Genomic DNA, 26,950 nt, shown 5'->3' with positions numbered 1-26,950 from the left:
ATCTTGCTGTTTGATTTCACGCTTGTAAAGGTTTACGCAGGCAATACTCGAAGTGTCGCTTTCGCTTCTTGTAGTCGAGTCTCTACTACCACCGCGTTCGACTTGTTAGCTTTCCATAACACGTTTCTTTTCCTCTTCATCTTCTCAAATCCCAAACAGTCATTTCGTCGAACACTGAGAGGACAATGCAAACGACTCCACTTCTCCACCCTCCGCCACCATATCCGTCCACCGTTCTGGACTTTACAACTCACCTGTCAACAATCAATCTCAATAAGAACAAAATTTAGATAGAACAAACCACGTGGCCGTACACCAACACCCACGAACTTTATCATCAAATTCTGAAGAGGTAAGATAAAAAAATCTGAAATCTTTTGCATGGTTCTAATGGTGGTTGCTTAACACATGTGTTAGTAAATTCATTTGATGTTTGTGTTTGTGGTTTTTACTTTCATCAACAACATAGTATTTTTTATTTTTTTTTGTTTTATGTTTAAATATGATAAAATTTGCTGTAACTAGGAGATTTGAGGGTTACGGATGCTTGGTGCTTATGTCCTGCCATTTGGGAATGTGCAGTTTTCAGCAACTTATTTGCTATAGGTGATACGCAGAAAAGCTAGTTCTGGTGCTTATTTGGTTAAAGGTAAGACAAAAAGCAAGTGGCTTGAAGCAAACAGTTTTTCCCAAAATTGAGGAAGCTTGAATGTGATATAAAGTTTATAACTTGTGTAATTATTTGCTTTCTTGATTAATGGGTTGCATTACATGATTTTCGACCATTTGGGAATGTGCAGTTTTCAGCAACTTATTTGCTATAGGTGATACGCAGAAAAGCTAGTTCTGGTGCTTATTTGGTTAAAGGTAAGACAAAAAGCAAGTGGCTTGAAGCAAACAGTTTTTCCCAAAATTGAGGAAGCTTGAATGTGATATAAAGTTTATAACTTGTGTAATTATTTGCTTTCTTGATTAATGGGTTGCATTACATGATTTTCGTATAGTGAAAGACAAATTGCATACCAGTTCTTATGTTCACAACGTGTCCTTTTTGTGATTTAATAAAAGCTTGATTAATTATTTAGTTTTTTGCTAATTTTTTTTTTTTGGCCTATATGCTAAAGTATACTTGTGTACTTTAATAAAGTGAGAAAAAAAATAAGAAATAGTGATGTTTTAAAAATTTGTATATAAAAGCTAAAAAGCAAAAAGTTAGCTTATAAATTAGTCCCAAACACACACTATAGCCTGTGGGTGTCATATCTCACGTTGAAATAATGTGAATCAACTTTTATGGCAAATGGACTGCCTAAATGGAAAATAATATTTCTATCAATACCTAAAATTGTCATGGGCATATTTTAGTCTGCCACCTTATAGCTCTAATAGAATCTGAAAAATAATATGGTATTGAAAATTCACTGTTAAATAGTATGAATACAGTGAAGTACGTCAATAAAATTGCCAGTGATTTAAGCTAAGAGGTTCAAATAATTTTTGTAATAGGGCTGAGCTGCAGGGGAATAATATGCTTATAGAATATTGTGGAATTTATTTTGAGATTGGGGTTAATGGGCTGGGCTGAAATTTGATATGAATAATATCAGTATGAACTATGATATCTATTAGAGAAAACTTTGTTGTGGTCTTGTTCTATGTTTTTATGCTTGAAAGAAAGACATTAGTCTAATTGACTAATTGCCAGTTTTTCCTACAATTTCTTGTTTCTTAGAATACATGTAGTAGTTACTTTGTTTGTAAGTGTTATTTATATATATATATATATATATATTTTTTTTTTTGGATTGGTGCGTTATGTTATTTGATGTGTGTAATTGTGTTTTGGGAATCTCTTAAAGGTGGTGTTAGGATTTCTTTGTTCCTTGAGAGTTTATGTTGCGAGATTTATGAGATTAAAATGCTAGTATTAAGTTGTAATCCTTGGCTTAGATGATGAGAACATCAAGACTTGAGCTCCTTTAGGGCTAAGATCTTAACCCTGCTGGTTTTCAAGTAAGGGACTTGTGATATGGGTCATTTGTTAGATCATGAGATTTTATTACAAATTATTATGTATTGAATTGTTATCTACAATTATATTTCTCAAATTTCTCAACTAAAGCATTTCCCTAAGTTTTTGAAATATGATTACATTATTTCAATTGGTTGAGACTTAGTTACAGTTCTTTAAGTACAGTACCTTAGGTCCAATTAAATCAATCATGTAGTTGCATTGGTCAATAAGTTATATGGTTGAATTTATTTTTCCTTGGGAAAAGATAACACTATCTTGTTGTATTGGTCAATGCAACAACATGGTTGAATTTAATTGATAAACTTAAGATACAACACTTAAGGAACCATACTAATGTTTTATATATTTTAATTATGTAAGAATAATTGTTTTAAGAGAATGCCATATTAAGAATGTTGTGGAGGTGCTGGGTTACATCTAAAATATTTGAAAATTTTATGGTTTTGAGAGTATAAATGAGCATTTGTGGTGGCATGCTGTGAATTTAGCCAGTAAGGGCTAACAATAATGGTCTTCCATGGAAATAATGTTTTGGCCACTGAGCGTGAGAAGGAAAGTTATACTCATGCTTGTTTGGCACAAGGCCAGCTTAAGTTAAAGCCAATAACTCCCATGAGTTAACCTACAAATTGTGATGAGTTATGATGAAATACCAAGAATACTGTCTCTGTGGAGAGTGTTGGATTCTTGATCTAGATAGTTAGAAGTTAGAACTCTTGCTAAGTTTACATGCTTATCAAAAAGGTTAACCAAAGATATTATGTGGCGAACATTTATGTTATTATAATAATGAGATAAATATTCTAAAGTATCTAGAAGTATGGATTTAATGATTATACTGCTATAGTGTATTAGTTTTATTTTCTTATGACTGTGCTATGTTGTTCCAAGTATTGCAGTACATGTTTGTTTGTGAAAAAGCATGAATTGAGATTTACTTTATTCTGAGAAAGTTTTCTTGTTGTGTATCCACAGGATATAAAAAGCTTTAATGTATAAATAGAATCTTACTAAAAATTCTCCTGTCACCTAACCCTAACAGGCTTTACTCTCACCCTTGTCTATTTTTAAGGAACTAGTGTTCTTTCCTTGAAAGCAATGACAGTGATAGAGATGACAAGAGGATCTGTAATTTCCTTTATCTTTGTTTTTTAGATTTGTGAGGTATTTTGTATAAAAACCAAGATGCACTTGATTCCTATTTAGAATGGATGTATTTTTTGGGTCTCTAGTTTGTTGGAACATGTTAAACCCTTGATATTTTGTTGTTGTTAGTGTTTTTTTTCCCCCTTTTTTTATGAGTTAGAATATTGTTGCATATTGCTGAAATTTGGAAAGAAAATATTTGTAGGTTACATGGAGATATTCATGGAGAAGATTCTGTCCTTGATGATTTCCTATCTACTTAGGGATGTAACGTTTTAGATGTTTTGTTTTTATTAGGAAAGAATAGAGTACTTGTCTACAAATTTGTTTTGGTTAATGTTAGTATTCAGTTGAACTTGGTATAATAGGTCAGGTATACTCACAAATCTCTGGATTATGGATCGCAGTTGTGACATTTCTTACTTACCAAATAGATCTTATGTTAAAGTTAGTTTACCAAGAATATGCAAGAAAATCATTTATATCACATAAATTTTACATTCGTTGTATAATGAATTATCAATTTATCACGTTAATGGAAAAAGTTAACAAATGCCTTAATGACATTGGTTTATGAACTATTTTTAGAAACTTCTTATTGAATTGCTTTTTATATTTTCCATGAAAGTAATATTATTTATTTATTTATTTTTTTATAAAAAATATTCCATTAACAAATGCCCTTAGGGAACCTGTTAAGGTGTTAACAGGACCCTAATGATACATACAAGAATTTGAATCAATAATGTTACATGTTGGACATTTGTGGTCTTCTCTCTTGGGTTTCCTCTCTTGAGTCTCTCGAGTCTTCCTCTCTCTAGAAACGTAGGAGATCTTCTCTCTCTCCAAGCGTAGAAGTCCTTTTTCTTTGGCCTAGATTAGGTTGCTTGTTATCCTATTCTGGTGGTCAACTGATATGCTCAAGCTAGGATGGAACAAGATCTAATAGAAGGGATATAAAGCACATGCGCCTAACCAAGGATGAAGAAGTTCAGATTGCAGTTTTGAGGGAAGGCAGAGCTGAAATATTGGAAGAATGTGCTCTCAGTATGGTGGGCCGATTATTAACAAATAGAAAGAAAAATATAATTCAATGTCTGGGAGAATGAGAGATTTGAATTTTGGATGTCTCAATTGAAAATAGCAGAGAGTACCATCCAATTGAGCTACAAGACTCTTGGCTTAGGAGGGTTTTGGATGCTGGAGTGGTGGTTATGTCTGACATTTGGGGATGTGAAGTGTTTTAAATGAACCTGGAAAGGTTGAGGATGTTAGCACAACGGCTGAGGAGGCTTGAATGTGGTATGAATTTTATAACATATTGTAGTAATGAATTATATGCTTTCTTGGTTAATGGATTGCAATACACGATTTTTCTTATAGTGAAAGACAAATTGTATACGAGCTGTTATTTTGATAATATGTCCATTTTATGATTAAAATTCTTGAATTATTGTCTATTCTATGATTAGGTTTGAATTGTGTAATTATTATCAATTAAAAAAAAATTAATTGTGTAATTTTTGTTGGGGAGATAAATACTTTGGGGAGATTACTTGAATAATTAATATAACATATAAAGACACTTTAACCCAAAAGGCCTAAGCCTAATGTGTATGTGTTCAGTTATATTATTATATTAACCACTTATTATTTTCATCATTATTTAATGTAGGAATTTTCTCACACGTGTATACCCAACAATTTTTTGGTATTTGTTTGCATGCACAATTGTAAATGGATTGGCTTGGGAAAAACATATCATACGCCTAGTTGGCAGGTGTCATATCTCATGTTGAAATAAGGTGAAGTATGTTCGTAAAATTGCAAGTGATTAAGTTAAAAGGTTCAAATAATTTTTGAAATAGGGCTGAGCTGCAGGGGAATATTATGCTTATAGAATACTGTGGAAGTTTATTTTGAGACTAGGAGGCTAAGGGGTTGTGCTGAAATTTGACATGAATTATATCCAGTATGATATCTATTATCTATTATAGAAAATTTTGATATGGCCCTGTTCTATGTTTTTATAGACGTTAGTCTAACTGCTATGTTTTTGTACAATTTCTTGTTTCTTAAAGTATTGCAGTAACTGCCAGTGCCATGCATGTTCTTCTCTTCTTCTCATAAAAAAAAAAAAAAAAAAAANTTTTTAGCTAACTCTATTCTACTCTCCTTCAACACCCCCCCCCCCCCCTCCTTCCTCCCTCCATCCAAACAGAACATTAGTCTTGTGCCAAACAATAGCGAGTACAACTTTCCTTCTAAGGCTTAGTGGCCAAAACATTATTTCCATGGAAACCAAACCAGTATATATTGTTTCCTCTTCCTAGCTACAGAGTACAGAGCATACCAGAACACTTAACCATAAATGCTCATTTACGCTATCACATCTATACTTTTTTTTTTTTTTTTTCAAATATTTTAGATGTAACATAGCATATCGACAACATTCTTAATTTATCGTTTTCTTAAAAAATTTCATTGTTTTATATAATTGAAATGTGCACAATTTAGGTACGGATGTACAGTCTCACTGCTCTCGTCATCTAAGTCAAAGATTACAACTTAATACTAACAATTTCGATCCCATCAATCTTGCAATCTGAACTCTCGCAGGATCAAAGAAATCCTAACCACCTTAAAGAGATTCCCAAAACACAATTACACATCTAAATATCTAGTAACATAATGCACCAATCCAAAGAAAAAACATTCAAAAACAAAGTAACTACAGTGTTTTTTTTTTTTTGCCTAGGACTAGCATAAATGGCAGAGAAAATCCAAGAAAAATTGGAGGCACGCACCTTAACTTCAACATGGATTTCCTGTTCTGTCTTAGCTAACTCCTTCACTAGCACTTTATCAGCATTCCACAGCAGCCAGAGACCACCCGAGAGACCAATAGTTTCTGTGTGAATTGCCCCATCAAAAGGCAGTCTATCCGTGACCTCCTTTGCTCTGCTTCCTCCAAGTTTAGTCTCCATAATTGCAAAAATAGCAGGATCATGTTTCTGAGTAAGATCATGAACATAATTTTGAAAGGAGGGCTTTAAAGCCCCTCTACAATTCCAAATTAAAAAATTCATGGGGAAAGGGTATAAAAGAAGAGAATAAAGATCAATCAGAGGAAGGAGCTTCAACCCCATCCTCCAATTCCATACCAGCAGCACCCATACCTTCTCGGTCTGACCCCTCCCTGAAACAAGGGTTGGAGCGATCATCAACACTCTCATCACCATTACCATGATTGGTGAGTGCATCGGCCTTGGTTGGATCAACTAAATGGCCACTGCCTTGACCACCTTGAAGCTCCTGCCCAGTCAAGGATGAAACCGTGAACTCAAAGATGGGTTCAGAGGATCCACACTTCTCATGGGTAGGAGAGACACGGTTAGAGGAAAGAGAGGTGATATTTGCAGCAAAGCTATTTGAAAGGGGGTTGACGGCGACATTGGATGAAGCTTTTAATAGAGACCCTCTGGCAATTGCTTTCTTGCCTTTCACAGAAGATGCTAGCTTCTTAGTAACTTGTCTTGATGAGCTTGGGCTAAAACCACTGCTTTGGGCTAAGTTAGTATCTGTAGACTTACCAAAACCCATATTGTAACTAGTTGGGTCCGGGTTCGAACCTCTCACAGGCCCATTGAATCTATTAGCCCACTTCTCGTGTCCCTTCCTGGGATAAACTCCTTCTTTACGTGGCACACTCTGACTACCCACAGGATCACTAAATGGCGTGCTCACCCAGTCCGAATTTTTTGGAGGTAGGTGAGGTGCAGTCTGCCAGGTGGATTTCCTGGTACTATCCGTATTAACACCTGGTGTGGTCCCCTTCCTTCTGTATGTCCTTTTTCTCACTACCATCCACTCCCCGTACTGGCTGTCCACCTCTGATGACTCACCCACGTCCACCACAGGATGCGCCAAAGAAGATGGTTGATCAACATGCGAACCTCGTGGCTTATCGGAACACAAACTCTGAGCTTCCTCCGACGGGATTGACGGTTCTTTCTCCTTCCTTATAGTATACGGACAACCATCAACTTTGTGACCAAGCCTCCCACAAGAAAAACAGAGGCTGTGAATACCCTCATACATCACTGCCTGTTCGAAACGCCCAAGGCAGATAGTGTTCACCAAAGGTTCATTGACATCAATCTGAATACATATCCTTGCATATTTACCACGAGCTTCCAAGGCCGTGTGAGAGTCAATCCTCAAGACCTTGCCAATAGACTCCCCAATCTGCTTTAATACCTCAGTATCATAAAGCTCAATGGGAAGTTCATAAAGTCTGATCTAGACAGCAATGAGAGCAACATTTGCCGTCGATGGTTTGAAAAAGGGCTCCCATGGTCTTATAGAGAGAAAATGGTCTCCTATGAACCACGGTCCTTTCATGAGAACTGAGTCAAGATCCTCTTTGGAGAAGAATCTGACCAAAAAGAACCCATAACCAAGGTCCACACAGTCCATTCTAGCCGATGGCCTCCATAGTTGGCTTAGTTTAGATTGCAAGTAAGTAAAACCCACTGACCTCCCAACAAGCTTGACAATGATAGCTCTTGACCAAGGTCCTCTGATGCGCCGCTTCGTCTCCTTAGAGAGCTTGACATTTACCCTACCAACTCTGTTCCGATTAGCAGCTTCTTCATTTTCACAGTCAGACTCCACATCTTCATCCATAAGATTCTCAAACTCAAACGCTTTCACATACGCCCCTGGTATGTCACCCACTAGCTTGTCCTTAAAGGAGCCTCTGAAGGAAGCCTCTGCATTCTGGGAATCTGGCGAAGGAGAACCCTCCCTGGAATCATTGTTGAAATCGGCGTGGTGAATGTCCTTCACCTTTTTATTACTCCGAGCCAGCTCCGCTTCTTCTTCTCTAGAGAGCAAACGTGGTTTCATACTAGCTACTCGTTTTCCTTGCTCTAGAATATTTGTGCCGAGTCAATGCAGTAGAATAATTTGTGCCGAGTCAAAGAATTAAGAGCCAAAGTTACATGCTTTTATTGGGAAAAAGTACTAAGATGGTTAGTTTCAAATAATCAAATGTTTTAAGTTGTTTTGTTCTCCTTCACCTGTACCTATAGGCTATATGGATCAGGGAAAACAGAAGAATTAGTTATTTACCTCGGAAACTGATAGCCACACTTTATGAAATTAATAACTGGAAACAAAACAAGTCAATAATTTTAGCAAAAATATATATACACATACACACACACACAGTGTCTAATTAGAAGGCATCTCCAAAGATACACAACAATCACAACCATAAAATTGACCTAATTGTAAGAGCTAGACACATCAAATCTGCATTCTTCTCATGTTTATACCATTATGAAATTAAACTCAATTATTCGAAGGCTCTTTCCCTCAAACGAAACTTCTATAAATTATGGAGACTTTTGTGTTGGAATAATCATGCTTGAATGATTTGATAGGTTAAATAATCAATAATATAAACTAATTTATGAACGAAAAAGACTTGCATACAATGTGCAATCCTTCTAGAAACAACAAGCTAAAGTCAGAAAAATATGATTCTACGAAAAAAAAAAAAAAGCTGTATTTGTTTTGTTTTCTACAGCTCTGTGTATAACAGTTCTTTCTCTCTGTACTTTTTCTGTCCCATTAAATTCATGTACCAAACAAAAAGAAGTTGCATCACTTTACCAAAAGCTTAAGCTGTGGCATAAAAAAAAGGCTTAGCTGTGTGGAGACAGGCTCAAACTCATGACTACTTATATGATACGTGATAAAATATTACTTGTTGTAGACGTTAAGAAGAATTTAATCATTATTCTAATCAATATACGAATAATCAATTTAAGCAGAAATATCCGTGGATCTAATAGTGAGTGAGTGATCTTGGTCTGAATATTTTATAAGGGGGCAACCCTAAGTGATCGATTTTCTCTTTCCATTCATTGAAGATACAGTCAACTTAGAATATTACATGAGAAATTAAACATACAGAAAAGCTGAAGCAATGGTCCTTAGACCAAATAGCATCCCCCAATAAACAAGGAGTAAAGGATGAGATCACAATTCAACACAACAAATATGTAAGTTGAATGTGCCATTAAAAAAGAAATAGCTGAACCTACAAGAATTTTGAGAATAATATAAAGAACCTGGCTTGATCACAAACTGGTACCACTTTGGGAGAGGTCTGATTCAATTCAAAGGATGAGTGGAAGTAACATTAAAAAGTCTAACACTCAATGAAAGAGAAAAGAAATCCAGAGAGTAAAAAGAGCAAGCATCAGACCATGACTAAAGATGGGAAATATTATGTGGACTTGGATGGACAACAGCGTAAGGATTGGTTAGCTTGCCATGACTACAAGTCAAGGAGGGTATTTTCTATGTGAAAAAGGTTGTATTACAATTGGCATAACTCCACTATTTGTGAGGCAATCTAGTCAAGTGATTAAGAAACACAGGAAAAGGATTTCTCCATTGAACCCTCTTTTGGTCTAGCGGCCTAGGGAAAATTATCAATGGGACCATCGTCTAATATCTCCCTCTTCAACAAGTGGGATCCACATGCAAAGAGAGGTTGATCTCAAGAGATTGTCTCACAACTTCACAAGATACCCTTTCTATATATGGTTTTCTTGTTCTTTTCCTTGTGAATTATCAAACAAATGGGACGGCCAAGAAAAAGTCCTCTCTCCACATTGCTATGTGGGAAACAATCGGTGGCACTGTTGGTCAAGGAGCATTAATTCTTCCAAGATTTATGTGTTATCTGGTTCAGATTGTATGGTGTTATAATATTTTCTGACTTCTTNCCCCCCCCCCCCCCCCCCCCCCCCCCCCCCCCCCCCCCCAAACATTTCTCAACTCAACTGAGTTCTATTTAAGTCTTGTTCATGTTCTGTTCTGCAAGCTGTATTTGTTTTGTTTTCTACAGCTCTGTGTATAACAGTTCTTTCTCTCTGTACTTTTTCTGTCCCATTAAATTCATGTACCAAACAAAAAGAAAGTTGCATCACTTTACCAAAAGCTTAAGCTGTGGCATAAAAAAAAGGCTTAGCTGTGTGGAGACAGGCTCAAACTCATGACTACTTATTATGATACGTGATAAAATATTACTTGTTGTAGACGTTAAGAGAATTTAATCATTATTCTAATCAATATACGAATAATCAATTTAAGCAGAAATATCCGTGGATCTAATAGTGAGTGAGTGATCTTGGTCTGAATATTTTATAAGGGGGCAACCCTAAGTGATCAGATTTTCTCTTTCCATTCATTGAAGATACAGTCAACTTAGAATATTACATGAGAAATTAAACATACAGAAAAGCTGAAGCAATGGTCCTTAGACCAAATAGCATCCCCCAATAAACAAGGAGTAAAGGATGAGATCACAATTCAACACAACAAATATGTAAGTTGAATGTGCCATTAAAAAAGAAATAGCTGAACCTACAAGAATTTTGAGAATAATATAAAGAACCTGGCTTGATCACAAACTGGTACCACTTTGGGAGAGGTCTGATTCAATTCAAAGGATGAGTGGAAGTAACATTAAAAGTCTAACACTCAATGAAAGAGAAAAGAAATCCAGAGAGTAAAAAGAGCAAGCATCAGACCATGACTAAAGATGGGAAATATTATGTGGACTTGGATGGACAACAGCGTAAGGATTGGTTAGCTTGCCATGACTACAAGTCAAGGGTGGGGGTGGGGTGGGTTGGGGAGGTGGGTGTGCTCTTATGTTCACGTGGAGTTTTATTAGTCTTTATAGACTTAATCTGTTGAAGCATGTTGATCTTGCCATAACATCTTGAAAAATTAATTGTTGAGTCCACATCATTCTTAGCAGCTTGGTGAACTGTAACAAAACAATTTTCTTCCCATTAAGTGTGTAGTACTATGGGGAGTGAATCTAGTAAAGATCTTTTGTAATCAATAATTTATGCTGAAACTCCTAGGACCCTCATTCAGTGTCAATCACACATTCTCTCATAAAATCTGAATAGCCATACAGAAATTCAATAAAAAGTAACTAAACTAAATACTGGAAACTTTTGAATTGCCAATTGAAGGAGCAGAATCAAAAACAGGTTTCAGATTGCAAGAAACTAAGGATCAATACTCAATATATTTCCAATTTAACATACAGATTGCCAAGCTGCAAAAGATCTGTCTGAAGAGAGAGTGAAGGAGACATCAAGCATTTTATTCTAGTATTTATTTCTGAACATGGCCAAGCATTAAGTAGGAGTCACTCCAATTTTTTTGAAAACTTGGCCAAGTATTTTCTATATGCTTCTTTTTATATAAGATTTGACTGAATATGCTTATTATGTCCTAATGCCTATTTTGTAACTATGCAGGAACTCAATTATGGAGCTGTCAGGGACAATCTTAGAAATTGCAAAAATAATATGGGCTCCAATTGGTAAATGTGTGAAATATCATAGAAGCCTTGATGAAAAGATGATAATTCTCCATAACAAGTTGGAAGCAGTGAATAGTCGGAAGGAGGACATTGAATCAAGAATGAATGTAGAGCTTTGTTTAGGGAAACAGTTAAAGAAAGAGGTTCAACTTTGGTTGGAAAATGTGCAAAAGATGAATGGTGAAGCGGAAACCATAAACCAAGAAGTTGGAGAGGGGAAATTTCTCTTACGCGCTCATTTAGGAAAACTTGTTACTAAAAAAATTCAGGAAGTGGAAGAGCTTCATCAGAAGGGTAGTTTTAATGACAGTTTGGTAGTTGATGGTCCTGATGGCAATAGGGTGATGCTGCCGACCACAATAATAGTAGGTGACACAACTAGAAGAAATATGGAAGAAATTTGGGCATGTTTGATGGATGATGATGTCAGAAAAGTATCAGTTCATGGAATTGGGGGTGTTGGCAAAACAACCATCATGAAACATATCTATAATCGACTCTTGATTGAGACTGGTAAGTTTGATAATGCCATATGGGTCACTGTACCAAAGGCAACCAGTGTGATTCAATTGCAGAGTAAAATTGCACATGCCTTTGAATTAGGCCTTTCAGAAAACGAAAGTGAAACAATAAGGGCAGCAAAGTTACTGGCAATGTTGAGAATGAGAAAGAGGTATGTTCTAATTTTAGATGATCTGTGGGAAGAATTTGAACTTGAGGAGGTAGGGATACCAGAACCTACTAGGGATAATGAATGCAAAATAGTGTTAACAACTCGATTATCTGATGTATGTGTAAGGATGGGATGCAAAAAAATAAAAGTGCAGCTCCTTTCTGAAAATGAAACATGGAATTTATTCTTGGAGAAAGTTGGACGTGACCTTGTTGCTCCAGAAATAGAAACAGTTGCAAAGGATATTGCTAAAGAGTGTGGTCGTTTGCCACTAGCGATTGTCACAATAGCTAGAAGTATGAAGGGTGTAGTTGACCATTGTGAGTGGAGGAATGCTTTGGAAGAACTGAGAGTATCTACATCGGGCCTCAGTGGCATGGGGAAGGTATATGAACAGCTAAAGTTCAGCTATATTCAACTGCAAGATGAGAGACTTAGACATTGTCTCCTTTATTGTGCACTATACCCAGAAGACTTTTTGATTGGGAGAAAGGAGTTGATAGAGCATTTAATTGCAGGAGGAGTAATAGAAGGAATGAAGAACAAGCGTGCAGAGTTTGACAAGGGCCATGCTATGTTAAATAAGCTTGAAAATTCTTGCCTACTAGAAAGTGTTGTGGACCAAAACAACGATATGAAATGGGTGAAAATGCATGATTTGATTCGAGACATGGCACTCCAGATCACAAGCACAAGTCCTCAATTCCTGGTAGAAGCTGGTGTGTTTTTGAGAAATTTTCCAAACATTGAGAAGTGGGCAGAGAATCTTGAGAAGGTCTCCTTAATGCACAACTACATATCAGAAGTCCCTTCCAACTTATCACCCAAGTGTCATAGGCTCTCAACCCTGTTGCTATCATCAAATCATACTTTGACTCTCATTCCAAATTCTTTTTTTGTGCATATGCATGTGCTCCAGGTTCTTGATCTATCCGATACTGGCCTTGAGATTTTGCCAGATTCCGTGTCTGGGTTGGAGAATCTCACAGCTTTACTGCTGAGAGGTTGTTACCGATTGAAGTATGTGCCCTCCTTAGCAAAGATGAAGGTGTTAATGAAGCTAGACTTCAGTCATAGTGGAATCAAGGAGGTACCCCAAGGAATGGAAATGTTGGTCAGTCTTAAGTATCTTAATCTCTATGCACGCAATCTGGAAATTATACCTTCAGGGATATTACCTAAACTCACTTCTCTCCAATTCCTCATGATTTATGGGGCTTCAAAAACCTTGAAAGTGAAAGGAGAGGAAGTGGCAAGCCTAAGAAAGTTAGAAACTTTTGCAGGCCAGTTGTATGACCAGAATGATTTTAATGCATATGTGAGATGTCTGCAAGAACAAGGACCAAACAATTATTTCATCCGAGTGGGAGAAGTGAGTAATGAGGCAATTGAAGAAGAAATGGAATCTTTTCAAAAAGAAGTACATTTTACAAAATGCAATATTGGCAGAGGAGAAGACACGATGCTTCTTCTGCCAGGCGACATTCAGAGCTTACAAATTATCAAATGTCATGGTATCATCAGCTTATCCAGTATTTCTTCATTGAACAATGCTAGTGAATTAAAGACTTGTGTACTTTCTGGTTGCAATGGAATAGAGTGCATACTTCAACAGTCATCTTACATCCTACTTGAAAACCTTGAGTCCCTAGCACTTACTAGATTGCGCAACTTGTGTGACCTTTTTAGGGGAGAAAGAGCTGCACCACTGCCTCCTGGCACATTTTCTGCTCTAAAAAAATTATCCATTTATTGCTGTCCAATTATGAAGAAGCTGTTTGAGGTCAGCTTGCTGCTGCACTTTAAAAACCTGGAAGCTCTTACAGTCTGTGAATGTTATCAAATGAAAGAAATAATAGCAACAGGACATGAATATGCGCTGGGTGAGAGCAGCAACCTCTCTGCTAATAATGATTTCACAATATCTCTCCCACAACTGAGATATCTGTCCCTTGAAGATCTACCACGACTGGAGAGCATTTATAGGGGCACAATGGTCTGTTATTCTCTCGAAGTAATCCAAGTATTTGGATGTCCAAAACTAAAGAGAATTCCTCTCTCCCTACCCCATATTGGCGGACAACCATCTCCTCCACCTAAACTACAAAGAATCTCAACAAACATATGGGAAGCCCTAGAGTGGGACCATCCCAATGCTAAGAATGTCCTTCAGCCTTTGGTTCGATCAGTACAGATTTGGGGATAGCCATCATAGCCTTCTTTTTCTTTTTCTTTTTCTTTTACTTTTTTTAAGTGTTTCCTATGAATTAAAATTTTCTTTTACTTTGGAACCCACTTTTGGTCAAATAACCATGTATTTTTGATAGATAGAATTTAAAACTTATGGGTATGACTGACATCCATTTAATTGTTCTTTATCATCAAGTTAAGACACTAATAAGTTTCTTTTTTATGTAGGTAGAATTCAAATCCAAATCTCGGTAAGAGACATACTAGTTGAGTTAAGAGGAACACAAAACCATGTATTTCTACACTGAGTATATTAAACTTCCTTTATGGGAGCTTTTGGAGCCCTCCTATCCTCTCCTCTCAATATAAAGGCTTCTTCTTTATGCTTAACCTTCTACAAGTTCTTTTATTGTGAGTATCCCTTTGAATATTCATTTTAGCCTGATGTGGGATACATAACAAAAGGCAATTAAAGTGAGCTGAAGTCTGAATGCCTATATTTTAGTCAAGTTGTAGAATAAGTAATGGCACTCACTTCTTTGCTTCAAATCCTTCTTTAGGCAAGAGCAAATGTAACTTCTTCAAGCAGGCTATCCTTCTCCATAATTTTGATTTTTAGTGTAACTAGTTCTTAACACATGCGAATGCACGGGCAAGGATACAAAATATAACAAGGAAACACAAATTTTAGTTGGATATTTAGAACGGAAATCGCAACCAACATGAGTGGACTTTGGTGTAGATTAAACATTCCTAGCTAAGAAAAGAAAAATCCAAAAAATCCAAGCATACAAGTATAAAGCAATGCTTATCACCTTACAATCCTTATGAAATCCATCCGTACTCTGTCACTACACTAATGTCCCAATTTAATTATACAACGAGTAGTGTTTTTGTCATACCAAGAAGAAAATGTAGCTTCAATATGAAAATTTGGGTGCCAAACTATCTTACATGATGTTATTTACTTATATAAGATACTTGGTTAATGCTTACCTTGTGAATGATGAAATTTTCTTTTAATTATGAGAATATCGAGACTTGGGTATTACTATTATCAAATTTAACAAGGGGGATTAAAATGTGACTAGTCTTGTACTTTTTTTTACACTCGCCCTTATCTATTTTGATAGTACACACGTTCTTTTCTTGAAAGCAATGATAGTGATAGAGGTGACAAGAGGAGCTGTAGTTTCTTTTATCCATGTTTTTTAGATTTGTGAGGTCTTTGTATAAAGCCAAGATGTACCTTTTATTNTGGACGGAGGGACCAAGTTTTTCTCATAGTGGGGCCAGCTCTTAAATGAGAAAGTGTGAGACTTATTTTTTCCTACTATTGTAGAAGAAAGTGTATCATATTTCGGTAATATCAACTCAGCAATCTGTTTTAGTATTTCTTACCTAATAAATGAGTGACATCTATTTCCAAAAACCACATCAAACTACTCCAATAAATTAATCACAATCTTTTATACTATCAGGAAGATAAATTAATCATTTATTGGAGTAGTCTGATGTGGTTTTTTGAAGCAGGTGTCACTCATTTATTGGGTAGAAAATACCAAAACAGATACTAAGTTGGTATTACCGAAACATGGTATACTTTCTCTAGAGGTTTTAAAAAATTTTAGGGGACAATGCCCCTCCCCCCCCAAAAAACATAACATGCCTCCGCCCCCATGCATGGTACAATTGCATATAGCAATTGCACCAGATCTCAATCTATTGTCTATACACTATAGGTAGTTTCATTTTTGGAAACTAAAGTATTAATTGTTTAATACCAAGTTCAACTAAATACTACTATTTCTCAACCAAAAAAAAAAAAAAACAATAAATACTAACATTAACCAAAACAAATTTGTAGACAAGTATTCTATTCTTTCCTACTAAAACCAATGCATCTAAAATTTTACATCCCTTAACTAGGTAGAAAATCATCAAGCACTGATATACGCCATAAATATCTCCATATAACCTACACATATTTTCTTTCAAAATTTCAACAATATGCAACAAAATTCTAAACCATCGATAAAGGAAATCATACATTCATACCATCTGTCCAACATTTATGTACATACTCAACTCCAAAACAACAAAATATCAAGGGTTTAACATGCTCCAACAAACTAGAGCCCAAAAAATCCTAGTTATTAAACCTAGACCGAATGATTGACCCAGTCTATGAGCTAAAAAATATATAACATTTAACATCTCAAAACACTACTTTATCTATTTTAACACCCCACTTTATAATACACCTAGCATCAAAAGTTTTATATTTTTTACCACTTTATTAAAATATAATTTCCTTATTCTTTTTTATTCTCTACATCTCTTTCTCTCTCTTTCTCTGTGTTTATCTCTCTTCTCCCAAACAAAAACACCCAAGCCACCACTCATGGCCACCGCCGCCATCAGAAACCCAACCCACTGCACTACCCATTGAAACCCACTGCAAAACCACCGAAATCCACCAAACTGCAAAACCCAACCATTGTGACCAGCCACCACCACCCACACCCACTGCCACAGCCACCACCAAAACCCATTGCAAAACCCACTGATACCCAACCCATTGCCATGGCCATTGCCATTGCCCATTGAAACCCACTGCCGCTGCCCACAGCCACAGCCACAGCCACAACCATAGCCACGACCAGCCACAACTCACCCCTAACCACCAAAATCACAAACAAAAACAACCCAAAATAAATCACAACCCCACTTTGAAATCAAACACAAATCCAAACTAAAAATCCTTTATTTTCAAACCTTAACAACCAACCCAAATAAAAAAATAAAAAATAAATCTCATTTTTCAATTCCCAAACCCACTGATCAAACAGGGAGCCAAAAAAATATATATATAGAAAGAGCTTGAGAGAAGAGAGAGTTCGGCCTTGAGTTTCCCACCATGAAGCTGGTGGTGAGTGGTGACGTTCTTGTGGAGATTGTCCATGGAGGTTCAGCCTTGGAAGGTAGGAGCGAGCATCTCCAACATTCCATGCATGCCCTAAATATTAGCTATAATAGAGAATGTGAGCAAAACAACCAACTCCAGTGGATTATGCATACCCAATTTTTTTTTTGGCTTATGAACAGTAGCCCATCAAGTCTGATGGGCTACTGTTCATTAGCTATTGAATTTCTTGAATAAAATATTATACCAACTATTTTTTATATTAATTCTCTCTCTCCTCCTCCAGATTTCTTTTTCTCTCCTTCTCTTCGTTGTTTTTTTTTTTTCTCTCATTCTCTCTGTTGCCGTTGCTGCTTCTTTTTCTCACAAACCAAATGAAATTAGAAAAAAAAAAAGGAAAAAAAGAAAAGAAAAAAGAGAGAGCCCTGTTCATAAGCAAAAGAATAAATCCAAACACAAAACACAAAACAAAATCCAATTTTTAAAATAAAGTTGAATCAAAACAAGCAAATATGAAAAAAAAAAAAAAAAAAAAAAAAAAAAAAAACAAGCTGATCTAACCTAAGCCGATCGGTGGGGAGGACGACGAGCGGTGGTGGAGATGTTGGAGCATCGGCTGGAGTGGCGCTAGAGGCCTAAGCGATCTCTCCTCCTCTCTCTCTCTCTCTCTCTCTCTCTCTCTCTCTCTCTCTCTCTCTCTCTCTCTCTTTTTGATGTGAAGAGAAATGATATTGCCGGAAGGTTCTTGATGAGGAGAAAAAGAAATAAAAGAAGGGGATAGAGGACACGTGTGTGGAGAGAATGAAATGAAAGAATAAAAAATAATATAAAAAATAAAAAATCCTAATTGAAAAATTCTACCACAATATTTTCACAATAAATTTTAAGTAACAGATTGTTATTAGTTAATATTGGCGAAAAAAAAAATTCAATGGTGAGTTCAAATTAGAACTAGTAACAGCTTTTCACATAAATTTTGTTGTGAAAGTATTGCGTAAAATATTGTGAACATAACACTTCTCATTGAAAAGTATAGTTGTTAAAAAAAGAATAAATGATGATTAAAAAAAGAATAAATAATAAATGAAGAAATAATATTTAAATGAGATAGAAAATCTGTTGGAAGTATATTTGAAAAAGTTGGTAGGTAAAAGCTAAATGTCACTGTTCATTCTCCAAACAGTACAAAAATTTGCTGAAACTGCTAGAGATGCTCTTAAGCTGTGAAATAGATAGAAACAGGAGACACGAGAAAGAGAGAAGTGAGAGAAAGAGAGATCGTTGGAATTAAAAAAAAAAAAAAATTAGTTTAACATTACTAAAAGAGCTGTTATATAGTGTAAAATTTTTTGACATTTGAGAGTTTTGATGTTGTTGGATGTTAAATTTGACTTTTTAGCATTAGCATTCTTGATGTGAATGCTCTAAAAGAGTCAATAAAGTGGACCAATTAATGTAATTTTACAAAATTCACAAACTCAACCGGGTTAATAAAACCCAGTAAAGTCATACAGGTTTCTTAAAACCCACCGAGTTGCATTGGTTTTGACCGGGTCATGTACTGTTCCGATCCAATTGATCACTCGGCTCGATCTATGTGCTAGGCCACTAGGTCACTGGTCCAACTGGTCAAGGCGGGCCGGGTTTAATAACACTGCAAAAACTACATCAATGCTTAAAGGAAATCAAATCTTATGGGTTCTAGTTAGCTCAATTGGTAAAGTCTCTGATGGTTGAATAAAAAATCTAGAATTCAATCTCCGCCTACACTAAAAACTAATTGGTGTCTTAATATGATAATAAAAGGCTTGGTTTAGGTCCAGTGTATCTAGTGCATTGACCCGATTAGATGGTGACATGTGTATAAAAGTGAACATATGTCATCATCTCAACAGATCTAGTACTACTGGACATTGGACCTAAGCCTGACCCGATAATAAATAGCTATTATCATAACAGACACCATAAATTAAAATTCTAAATAATAATAATAATAATAATAATAATAATAAAAGGTACATCTTGGCTTTATAAACTTGAAGCCCAAGGGTTCATGATTTCAACCCCCTGAATTGGCAAAAAAAATAATATATATATATATATATATTATATAATTTTGTTTTAATTTTTTTGACCCTCTAAAATAAAATCTTGAACACCATGACCTTAAATATTTTTTAAGTCCAACTAAAATAAATGTGAATATGATCATGTTATCAATATCCTGGCCTTTAAAAAATAAAATAATAGGACTCAACAAACCAATTTGAGCTAAAATTTGGAAAAATAAAATAAAAATTAATAAGCTCAACAACGAAAGTAGAAATTTCTTAATTAAAAAACCTTAGAAAAAAGCCCATTTAGATCTTAGCAAATTTGAAATAAGTCAATCAAATGGGAGATTAATGGATAAATGATTGTTTGGTTATATACATTAGAAGAGGTGTAACTCGTAGGATTAATAATAAAAATATTATACAATGGTTTCAAAATATGAAACCTCATAAAAGGCAATTGTAAAACCTTTTTATTTTTTGGCGATGTGTTATATTCAATTTCTCTTTTGTTTTAGATTTTGTATCATTTCTGCTTCTTATTAACTCCTAGATAATAATTATGGAGCCGCAACTGCTTCCAAATTATGTAATTAAAAAAAAAAAAGGATAAACTCCCATATTGGTGTTGTAATTATTGTTGTTATTTGAAATGTAGTATCTTACAATGGTGCGGAATGTGAGAAATCTAATTTGAATAAAGCTGACATTGGTTTTTGTGATTGCTGGATCTTGTCACTTTTGGTTTTAGTTGATTTGCATATTTAGTGGATGAGATCGGAACATTGTTCTTAATATGTTAACATCATGCTCTTTCATATCATGTTGTTTTTGGATTACATTGTATCTTTTTTTTTTTCCAAAATACTTTTATTGTAGACTAATGCTAGTGACAATGAGGAAAACTTGGCCCCTCCTCCAATACGTAGCCATAAAAATGCCTCACCCCAAATTCCCACTTTTCATCTTTTTGACTTTTCCTTTCATTCTCTAAGACATGTCAGCCATATCTCACTTTTTTTTTCCTTGAGTGAGGCCATGTCCCATAGCTATTCTAAGACCTATGTTGTACTGGTGTGGGAATTATCATTAGAGAGTAGAGAGACTGTGAGGGTACAGTATTAGACTATTAGTAGGAATGAAATTGATTTTGAATTTAGTTGAGACGAATGAAATTGATTTTGAATTTATTTTTTATCATAGTAGTCTAATTTGGTTGAATTTAACTGCTATTTATTTTATGGTTGCTTATAGTGTCTTTGCTATATTTAATTTCTATAAATATTATTTCTTGTATATGTAGTCTAATTTTGGTTAGATTTAATGTTTTTTTTTTCTAAAACTAATGCAGGAAGACATGTATATATGTCATACTTTGTATTTTTCTTGAATTGCAAATCAATATGATAATATTACCTCGGCCCCCCCAACCAAAAATTTCTGGCTACGCCCCTGATGACACTAATGATGACTTGGAGAGAGAAACTACTAGTGAAGTTGGGGACACACAATGTGATGGAGAATGATGACTAGAGAGCAACTCAAAAGAAGATGGATCTTCCCTTTTATTGATTGTTTTATTTCTGAGTGTTGTCTTTATGTGATTTATTTATTTTTGAAACCTATGTGATTGTTACACTATATAACTTTGTTGTAATTCTATACTACTTAGGGTCCGTTTGGATATCACTTATTTTGCTAAAAACTGGAAACTGAAAACACTGTAGCAAAATAATTTTAAAATGTGTGAATAGTGCCGTGAGACCCATTTTTAATATTTTTTTTCTGAATAAAGTGGTTATGGGTCCCGTGAACAGTACATGAATAGTGTAATCCGTGTGCATTTTTTTTTTTTTTTTTTTTTTGGAAACGCCAGATGCAGACGCTGGCTTTTCATCCATATCCAAATGCTGCTTTAGTACTCCTTTCGTATTTGTAACCATGAATTTGTAAACTATTAACCTACGATGGACTAATTTTCACCAATTGTGACATTGTTATAGTTGGAGTCATATTCATATGTAAATGGTATGGTTGGTCAATAGTCATGATAGACCTTATTTAATGTTAATGTGATGTGTTACTGCTAAAGGTGTGTTATAATATTCACATGTAAGTGGTGTAGTTGGTTAAATAGTGAAGTTTCACATTAGATAATAGTTGTTTCTTCTCCAAAAAAGAAGGAAAAAAAAAAAAGATATGAGTTGTTAGTAGAACATAATTAGGTCAAACTCATAAACTTAAACTTTTGGATTCAATGGTGTTCCTATCAAGAAAGTCAATTCCAGCCGTCCTAGCGATATATACCATATCGGTCGTTAAACTAATACTAGAAATTTTTTTAAATGTACTAGACAAAATGTAGAATTGTGCCTTGTTGTATTGGCCATATTGTAGATTTTTTGAGTATTTTGGACAGTATTGATGTTTCAGATGATATAATAAAATGATTACATTGGGTTAATGTACTTAGGATAATACTTAGGCTTATAAAATAAGTGCAATTTAGATTATATTTTTATAAATATAAAAATAAATAAATCTTTGTATAGGAAAATGATAAAGGTACTACAAGTTTTACTACATAATGTTTACAAACTGATATAGCAATAATTGTGATTGGTAGGCTTCAACAATCTCATAAAATAAATATTTGAATTGTCACTTTGTGATTGGTAACACACTAGTTTGTTAGCTCAATGTCGTAAAACTTATATCACTACTCATATATCTAATCTCAAAATGGTACACCGGTATCAAAATATTTCATTTCTTTGGCCAAACCAAAATGACACGAAATTTACTCTCTTGGTCCTTATATGTTATATCAATTACTAATTCGAATCTCCTCAAAGTGCTCTCGCAATTGGAACCCATGCAGAGATTGCAGATGGTCATTTTTGCCACTGATTCTTCAAAACCAATTTAAGAGAAAATAAAATTGTCCAAAACATGAAAGTATCTATTGCAATAGTTCTACCATATCAGCACCCTTGCGGGTTTACAACTCAATGAACAAGTGACATCTACAAAATAGCCATGTTTGCAAAAAGTTGAATAAAAAAGTTACAAATTTAATTCAAAAATGATTTCTTAAAAATTCAAATTACTATTCCACAAATTTTTTAAATCTAATTCATTTCCTATAAAGAGCCACATTGGTCACACGAATTGATGCGAACTTCAATTGACACGCTTTGAGACCCAACAAACAATATTTTAATAATTGCCCAAGAAAGCTAAAATTCAAATTTTGATAGAACCCTAACCCAACGTTTATAAGTGAAACGTGAACCAAAGTCATAAGTAACAAACCTTGACCCAATGATTATAATGGAATCACGAACCAAATGTATAAAGTTTGAACGCCAAAAGAAAGAATCCCTGATAAGTTCACAATTCTTGAAGAACCAAAAGAAGAGCAAAGCCTCACCTTTTCTAATTTTTATTCAATAATTTTCTCTATTACAATGAGTGCATGCTATTTATATGACATGACTGGAAATAGAAAATATAAAAAACGTACAAAATAATAAAACCCTAAATAAAAGTTGATTTGGTCTGAAATTAGTAGATCCAAAATTGGAAAAATAACTAAAAACGTTCTAAATAATAAAAGCCTAAAATTAAGGTAGATCTGGTCCAAAACTAGATGCTCCAGACTAGGAAAAATATCTATTAACTGATATAGAGTTGGAGAATCAATCAACCATTAATTCACACCATAAATCATGCCCAATTAAGCCAGATCAGCCTTCAGTAGCTTGGATTAAATTTATTATGCCTTCATCTTCCTTTGGGCCAAGCTTGGAATGTCCTCCGTTAGAATCAGCCCAAATCTCTTGAACAAAATCATTAAGTGCTTCTTTGATCTTCTTGGATCTTGCTTTAGTAATAGGCCCAACTAGAACATGCAATGGATCCTTGAATGCTTGTTGATTCTCATCATTCCCCCTCTCTTCAAAAGGATTCGTCCTCGAATCGTCACCTACATCAAAGGGAGAAAGATCAATTCATAGGATACAATAATAAATGGATATTGTTCTTGGTGGGACCCGTAAGAAACATTCGTCGAAAAGTACACTTTCTTTTCTTCTTCTAGTTTCGAACCAACCCTGAACCCCCAAAGCTAAAAGAAACTGCTGAAGAAAATGGCGAGGAAGGAAATGAAATAGACAGCCCAGACCCAGCTCGTGCATTTGAAATAGAAAGGAAATCGAAGGGTAATGGCCATAAAAAACGCGGTGACAGTGAAGAATCGACCCAATCTCTGGAGCACTCGAACAGTGACGACAAACTTGGAATCAATGAATTCGCTAACGAAGAAACAAGCAAAACCGAGTAGAACTGTTAGAGAGAGCCAGAGGAGCGATATGTGGAGTTGGATGTGAATTTGAATTGGCAGTAGCGCTATACCAATGGCCAACGCAAAGCAAAAAGCAACCATAGCATTAGTCCAGTTCATTTTGCGGCGCTCATGCTCAACCACCAATCCAGGTGCTTGTAGTTCATCAAGCTCAACATCTTTATTGGTAGGTGAGGTTGGGAATCGTGGATCAAATTTCAATAAAACTGGGACCATGTATGTCAGAATCATTGTGAAAAATTCCTTGGCATTTGAATTCAAATTCATGTTTTGATTGAACACACACTTAAATCTTTTTCAACTTTGTTATAGCCGCAAGCACACAAAATGTAATAAGTAACAAATAATTGAAGCTATTCGGAGGAGATTTATAAATAAATTCAGCAACGTTATTTCGGGGATCGGAAGATCTCTCAGTAAGCAAAAATAAACTTAATAATTGCGCGCCGTTATTTCGGGGAAGCTATCAGTAAGCAAAAATAGTTAAATGCATAAATATAAACAATAATAAATGATTGAGCGCCGTCATTTCAAGCAGATTTCAGTATTTCACGAAGCAGAAATAAATATTCACTTACGCGTCGCCGACTACGGTTTAGGGGGAAAAAATCCAATAAATAAAGAGAATAAATTCAAACTGAATTGGGGTGTAAGTAAAACCAATGCAACCATTTTATTAACTTTTTTTTTTTATGGAAACATCCATTTTATTACCTAAATCTTTACACGTTAACCAAAGATTTTTTATTTATTTTTATTTTTTAAAAGACTTGTCTAAAGTCTTTAGTCTTCACACGTCCGCTGGTGCTAGGGAAAAAATGACCCTAGCAAGAGCAAACGTCATGCATCCATTTTATTTCACCCTTGATGCTTGGTGCCCTTTGTGTATGGAATATTCTGAATCTGTTATTCGTCTCCTGCGAGAGTATAGGCATGAGAAACAGCCCTCTTTGCAAATAGAATATGAGATTTTTGCGTTGGCCTCATATTTGATCCATTAGCTCTTTCTACATAGGCTAGGGTGAAATTAGTTGGTTTCGGTCCCCGTGCGGGGGGGGGGGGGGGGTGTTGAAGGAATCGCTAAACCGAAATTTTTGGTTTTGTCATATTTGGCACCGACACTGAACTGTAGGGAAGGAGTATCGAACAGTGGCGGCTCTAGAAATTTTGTTCAGGGTGTTCTTTAGGAAGCATAAATTACACAAATTTTTTTTCTTTTTAGCCTTTAGGTAATTAGGTTTGATTCAATGTTATTAATTCCATTCCATTCCAGCCGTAATGGCTGGAAAATACCGTGCCGGTAAACAAACCGGAACAGTAACCCACCATATTCCACTTCAGAAAAAATTTCGGGTTATTTCGGCCTATTTCGGGTGTTTCGGTAAATACCAACCGAAATTCAAGATTCGGCCGGCATGAAGTTTTGCTTAAAAAAAAGAGGTTTTTAAAACCAAAACAAATTTGCATTTTGTAAACCAAAAAACCTCAAAAGGAAAAAAAATGGAAAAAAAAAAGAAAAAAAAAAAGAAATAAGAAATAAACAAAGGTACCTATACAGCTAAAAAAAAAAAAATCGTATTGAGAAATTTGAGACTCAAAACTTGAGAAGAGGCAGTGCTGCACCAGTACTGGTAGAAGACACAGAAGTTACAAACAAGGAGGAATGCAAAATATAGATGTAAAAGTGTAGATGAAGATGAGATAAAATTTAAAAATAAGAAGTGTAAAAATTGAGGAGACAGAAGACGTGTGTGCTTAAGAATAAACAAGAAAAAATAATTAAAAATAAACAAGAAAAAATAATTAAAAATGAGAAGTAAGTAATATATGTTTGGTGAGGAAAATAATACTGTAAAAAAAAAATAATAAAATGTTGAAAATTGTGTTGCATTGGGCAATGTGCTTAATCGAAAGAATCAAGCCACTGCTCATCCTGTAGTAGTTTTCTTATAATTTTTTTTTAAAGATTTTAGTTTTTTTTTTTTTTGAGTTTTTCCTTTTTTCTTGAAAGACCCGAATATATTGTTAAGCTGCTCAAATTATGGACCAAAATTTAATTTTATTGGCATAAAAAAAATTCAGGGTGGTCCTAATTTTTCTTTTTAAAGGTAAATAAATATAAAATTTTAAATTATTATCTATATGTATTTTTTTTTTAGGTCAGGGTGATCCTGGGACCACCTTGTCCATAAGGTGGCGCCACCACTGACATTGAACCGAACTGATTGCATTTTAATCTATTCGGTTCGCTTTGGTCGGCTTTCAATTTCTTCTAAGTTCATATCAACCAAACAGATCAAAGGAAAGAAAAACCCTATTTCTCTTTATTTTTCCACATTTTCTCAACTCCCAAATGCCAAACACCAAAAAAATATACTCAAAATCATGTATTTTTAGCAAACAAACAATACAAAAATCAAACAAACAACTCACAATTAAGCAAAAAATATAAATACAAATTTAGCAAACATACCCAAAATGAGAGAAGTGATGAGGAGGGAGGTGGAGAAAGGTAGTAATGATGGGGGCATGGAGGAGGTGATGAGGAGTTGCTGAAGAGAAAGCCAAAAAGTAGGGATGGCAATTTTGCCCAGTTCCGCTTTGACCCGCCCTACCCCACCTCGCCCCATGCGGGTTTTCCTCGCCCCGCAAAGGTGGTAGGGAGGGATAGGGCAATATTATGTCCCCGCACTCCAGGGCGGGGCGGGGATGGGTTTAGTATTTTTATCCCCAACCTGCCCTGCCCCGCACTAATAAGGACTATAATTGTAAATTTAGTAAACCCTAAATCACTAATATTTAAAGTGAAACACAAGAGTACAAGACATGAGATAGAATATTTTTATTCTAAAATCCTATTGCTATTGCCGCCTCTGACCTATCCCTTTCTCTATAGTCCATATGTTTTTCAAGGTTCATCTTATTCACTATCTTCCTTTTGTTTTAGTGTTTCTTAAATCAATTTTTTTTTAATTTAAATTTTGGTTCTTTTTTTTCTTATCTAGAATTGGTATTTTTGTTTATAGCTATTGAAGAAGCACAGTTGAAAGGAAAAAAGGCTTGTCACGTTACGTAGTGCTTCTAGACTTCTAGTAGGTAGTAGGTTTTTTTTTTTTTTTTTGAGTAAACAATAAT

General features: G+C 35.1%; 1 protein-coding gene across 1 annotated transcript; it reads left to right on the top strand.

The window, feature by feature from the left end:
- The first annotated feature begins 10,795 nt into the window (after positions 1 to 10,795).
- Positions 10,796 to 14,485, top strand: LOC112002315 (probable disease resistance protein At4g27220). The gene is made up of 2 exons (XM_065777175.1): positions 10,796 to 10,851; positions 11,542 to 14,485. Exons 1-2 carry the CDS (start codon positions 10,796 to 10,798, stop codon positions 14,483 to 14,485), a joined length of 3,000 nt encoding a protein of 999 aa, XP_065633247.1.
- Positions 14,486 to 26,950: the final 12,465 nt, after the last annotated feature.

This window comes from Quercus suber, unplaced genomic scaffold (genome assembly GCF_002906115.3).
Source record: "Quercus suber isolate HL8 unplaced genomic scaffold, Cork oak 2.0 scaffold_150, whole genome shotgun sequence".
NCBI lineage: Eukaryota > Viridiplantae > Streptophyta > Magnoliopsida > Fagales > Fagaceae > Quercus > Quercus suber.
The sequence above is the reverse complement of the archived record's forward strand: the minus strand, read 5'-3'. Positions and strand labels throughout refer to the sequence as shown.

Coding starts and splice junctions, on each gene's coding strand:
- LOC112002315 (XM_065777175.1), top strand. CDS start 10,796: ATGACTAAAGATGGGAAATATTATGTGGACTTGGATGGACAACAGCGT. Junction 10,852..11,541: donor GGACAACAGCGTAAGGATTG/GTTAGCTTGCCA, acceptor GTAACTATGCAG/GAACTCAATTATGGAGCTGT.